The 5,000-nt window shown below is 42.7% G+C and overlaps 1 protein-coding gene across 1 annotated transcript in view; it reads left to right on the forward strand.

Moving 5' to 3' along the window:
- The window catches only part of bnc2 (basonuclin 2), a 221,855-nt gene that overhangs the window by 846 nt on the left and 216,009 nt on the right, over positions 1–5,000 (forward strand). Inside the window, 1 exon segment of the mRNA XM_046325475.1 lies at positions 388–771. Within this exon segment, the coding sequence (XP_046181431.1) occupies positions 388–771 (384 nt within the window).

Genomic DNA, 5,000 nt, shown 5'->3' on the forward strand with positions numbered 1-5,000 from the left:
AAAAAGAGAGACCCCTCCTTCCACATCATCTCTTCCATCCCTCCTTTCTTCTCTCCCTCCTCCCTCACTTTCACCCCCCCTCGTCTCCAGCTCTCCTCCTCCCTCCTTACCTTCAGCATTCTGCTCATCCTGCCCTCTCTTCCTCTCCCACTTGAAGACCCTGAGGAAATACACTGCGCTCTCCTCCAGAATGAACTCTGCACACACTCCTCAGCGACCGGCCGCCAAGAGAAACCCTCTCACACTCCCTCTCCTCTAGAAGCTCCCTCTGTTCAAAAAGAAGAGGGGGAAAAAAACGACAGCCCAACCCCCAAAATCCCAAACCCACCTTCACTGACTTTTTTAATCCCCTCCTCCCCCCTCTCTCCCCCCTCCCTCTTTCTCTAGTCCGAGGAGGCAGGGTTGGATGTGAGAGGCAGCAGTGAGGAGAGAAGCAGCCAGGCGCCCAGAGACCCAGAAAGCGAGAGGGCACCAGAGTCCACCCTGAGCGGCACCGCCAACACCCCGACTACCACCTCTACCAGCAGCATCACCTCCAACCAGCACCACAACAACAGCGCTAGCCCCATAGCCGTCTCCAGCGGTAGCAGTAGCGGTGGCTCCAGTGGTGCCATAGGTGTTAGCATAGTTAGCCGCAGCGCTAAGGGAGCAGAGGGGAGGTCCTCCATGCAGTTCAGCACCAGACCTCCCAGTGCTGAGCCTGGCTTCATGGGGACATGGCAGCAACAGAGCACTGACCAGAGCAACCTCCTCTTCAGAATGTCCCAGCAGGTGAGTCCCCTCCCCTTCATTCAACCATCTGTTTTTCTGTCTTTTAGCTTTCATGGTGATCCGTCTATTTCTTAGTTGTGATGTGTCCCGTCTGTGTGTTTATTTGAGGTATAAATACCTCCCAGACTTTTTTTGACACTTGGTGTGTGTTTAGGTGTTGTGGTAGGTGCTGCTGGTGGAGTGTGTGTGTGTGTGTGTGTGTGTGGGAGAGAGAGAGAGAGAGAGGGGGGGATATGTGAGTGTGTGTGGGATAATGTTTTGTTTTTGAAAGAGTTAATATTATGTGGGGTGACATGATTATTCCTCATCTTTGCATTTTTCACTCTTCATTGTTGTGTTTTATTTGCCTTGCCATTGGGCTATTTTGTTGAATTGTAATCCTGTGCAGTTTGGGTCTGGTGTGTGAGAGAGTGTATGTGCACCTGACATTGTGCACTGCACTCTTCTCCTGAAATAATGATCAAATGTTGTAATTGGATTGCATATTAGTTCCAATAAAAGAAAACATACATTTTAATGTTTACAAAAAGGGAGGAAATATAAGAAGCCATGAGTTATTTCACCGGATTGTCCCCTGCCTCGTTTGGTTACGGTTGCGCTCACCCCACTCCTCCTAATTTGTCTGTGCAATATAGTTCAAAAGCAGAAATTGTAGTGTTTGTGTAACCCCGCGCTGATAAAGACTGTGGAAGAGTCGCCCTCTGGGTCGGGCTAATTGACTACATGTGGTCCGCTCAGGAAGCCTCGAACACGGGCTAGAGACAGGCAACCGTGAGTGAATAACCAGAGCCTGGAAGAGCGATAACGGATACCTATAACTGAGGGAAGTTCACATTTCCTCCGACAACTAGCGTCCGTTATCGTTCCTGTTCACAGTCGTGTGTTTTATGACTTTGGCTTTTTTGGGAAGTATAAAATATCTCGGCGTTCTGGTTTTTAAAGGGAGTGTGCCTGTGGGGGCGTTAGATGGTTTCATTGGTGATGTACAGTGCGTTGAGGTAAAGGAGTAGAAAGAGAGAGGGGGAGTTGTAAAGGAGGGTAGTTAGTTGGTCATTAATCCTAGTGGAACCTGTGTGTGTCTCCGTACCATGCACACGCTGTTACGCATGCGAAGGCCGCGGCAGGCAGACCTTGAGCAATCGCCAGTCTCTGCCGTGTCGAGTTTGAAAATAAACGGATTAGTGGTTATTTTATGAATCACAGTCTTTTGTACTAATTTTATCACCGATGTTGTGCATATGAATATTGCTTTTAATTGAGCAATTACTTAAAGCAATTCAAAATAAATACGCGTTGTTTTGAGTGATTTAAACCCTGTTGCCAATATTTCCATGACTGTGTTCTCTCACCGAAATGTGTGAAATGTTTTGCTCTTATTCAGTGAAATGATTCACACATCATTTCCCTTTATTTGACCTTTCTCTAAATGTATGAGGTAAGTGTGGAGAATTGTCAGTGGCCGCTCTTTTTTCATGCACATCTGCACATCATATTGGACACGCATGATGCATCCTCTCACTTTCAACACATGTTTTGAGCTGTGTGTATTATTAATATAAACTACTGCAAAGCTATTGACATGTCGATTGGAATAACGGAACCATATCGCACGAGGATGCTCCTGGCTCCGTCTCATTCGTCCTCGCGCGGCATCTGCGTGCAGGTGGATGGGCCCCGCGCTGATACGCGGAGGAGCATCCAGCATCTGCTGGGACTCACGTTTCGTAATCCCCCTTTTTACAAATGCGCGCCGTTGTTTCAATATAATCAGCTGTGGGACTCGTTGTTATTTATCCTCCCTCGCACCACTTAGAAGGCATCTTTCCATGTTTAGTAGGCATGACAAAAATCCTCCAAAGAAGCCTCACCTTGACAGACTGCCTTATTGGAATCTAACCGATAATGACTTTGTGTTTGCCGAGCCGCGCGCGCCTTGGGGTATTGGGAGAAATGAGTGTTATGGGGGCTCGTGTTTCAAATCCTCCCTTTAAAGATCAGCTAAGTGACATGAGTCATGGGTGCGTTTTTATCGGTGTTAAAAATGATTTCAAAGCAATCGATTGAGACGCAAAGCAGGAGCAGTATGTGTTGGTGTGAGTGAGGGCATGTTGTTTACGGCTGTTGGTTGTGATTTTGCAGCGAAGAATCCAGTCTCAGACCATTTGATATCCTCTGAATTTATACATTCACTGCAAAGTAGCCTACCTATACAAGTCATCAGGGAACATGCAATAATTACGTGTTCGTGTATGATTACGTTTTATTTTTTCAATTCTTATTTTCAGTTATAGAATAGCATGCATATGTTCAAACGCAATTTACAGCAGGTGAGCAATTATATTGCCAAGGAATGTCACCTAAAAAGAAACCAAAACAATTATCTAAATTACCATAGAATGAATTGTAAAAACAATCATTTAACCTGGTTGGATATTTTTTTGTTTGTTGTTGATATATTTCATTTATAAAATGTGCGACCTCAACGTCACACTATGTCAACACCTGCTTCTCATATTACAAGTGTATTTTTACGACGAGTAATGTGCTAATTCGATCCAATCAAATCAAAATAGGAAGTGAATTTCAATTAAATGCGTACATTGCCTTTTGCATGAGTACTAATAGAGAGACGAGCAAACAGAGAGAGACATGGTTTTAATTTGGTTTAGATATCATGTCTTTTTTAATCACGCTACCTTTTAAACGTAAGTATAAGAAACGAAATCGAAAATGCAGAAACCATGAATGGCAAAAATGTATTGGGAAAAAGGCCTGGCGTGTTTCACATCGTTTCTCCAGACTTCTAGTAAGAATCATTTCATTTTTGGATTCTCCGTTTTTTTTACCTGACTGCCATCTTTTCATGGTCGAATACATTCCATGCAAATCCAACCGTTATAATGCTTGTAATTGAAGTAAATGATTAAGAATTACAACGAAGATTACGCCTATACCCTATATACCATGGAATATAGGCCTACCTCCTCTCTATTCGCCTGGCTTTTGGTTTTTATTTTTGTCTGTTGGCGATAAGAGGATTTATAAACATAACCTTATATTACATTATCTACAAAAGCAGATGCACGAGTTAAATCAATAAAATAGACTTAACAAATTGGTAAATAATTGCATCTGCTTTCTTTATATTTAAGAATGTGCGGATCATTTTATGTATAATCTGCAGGGAAATTATTATCATATTTCGTTATGTAAACTCCACATAAATTATGTTAAACTATCTTTTTAAGCCTTCCACAGCATTACGGTGTAATAATATTTTGACGTCGTAATTGAGTACTTTGTTTTGGGTACATGCATGGTTATTAATATCGACCTTTGCAAGTTAAACAGTCCGCAGTTAAGTGATATCACTGCGCCTCTAATTGGTCCATCACTAGTAGGCTAACTCCCCCTCAATAAACCAACATTAAGCCATGTCATTTTATTTTCCCTTGCGCTTCAAAAGCTGAGGGGTGTGGAACAACTCAAGGATTTACTTAGGGCTCGTAAAACGTTTCCGCGGCGCACCTCTTCTGTGAGGGTCTAATGCCAGTCAGGCGAAGGAAGATATCGAGGAAATCTTGAAGAAATAGGGCCGGTAGCATTTACAGCGCCAGGGTATGTTTTCAATCTAAATCTCTGCTCTTAATTAGCTCGCCCTTCTAAATTATCCCCTTCTCTTCTGCAAGGCGGGTGCTGTAACGCGGCTTCCTCTGAAGTGCGACAGGTCGACTATGGGCCGAGACCTTACAGACGAGGTACAGTCGCTTCTGTAGCTTGATATGTTTCTCTTATCTTCTCGGTATTGTTACAGCATCTGAGATGCTGGCATGCAGCGGTATTTGATCCCAATACAAGCAATAGGTGGATTAACACATAAGAAATGTTAGTGGAAAATATAAACTATAGTAATTATGTAGGTTATTATTATACCTAATATATGTTAATAATGGGCCAAGCATGAACACATTGGTATAATTATAATAATAATAATACTGTATTATTGTATTTTTTTTGTTTTGTTATTAAACTAGTTCAGCAATTTTCTAAATATGCCATTATACTTTATTACTGTTATTATTGTTGAGTGTTTGAAATGCCAGATGCATGGCCTATAGCAGAGGATTGTATCAGAACTCATGGCCTATAGCAGAGGATTGTATCAGAACTCATGGCCTATAGCAGAGGATTGTATCAGAACTCATGGGCCTATGGCCTATAGCAGAGGA

The sequence above is a fragment of the Oncorhynchus gorbuscha genome, linkage group LG24 (assembly GCF_021184085.1).
Source record: "Oncorhynchus gorbuscha isolate QuinsamMale2020 ecotype Even-year linkage group LG24, OgorEven_v1.0, whole genome shotgun sequence".
Lineage (NCBI taxonomy): Eukaryota > Metazoa > Chordata > Actinopteri > Salmoniformes > Salmonidae > Oncorhynchus > Oncorhynchus gorbuscha.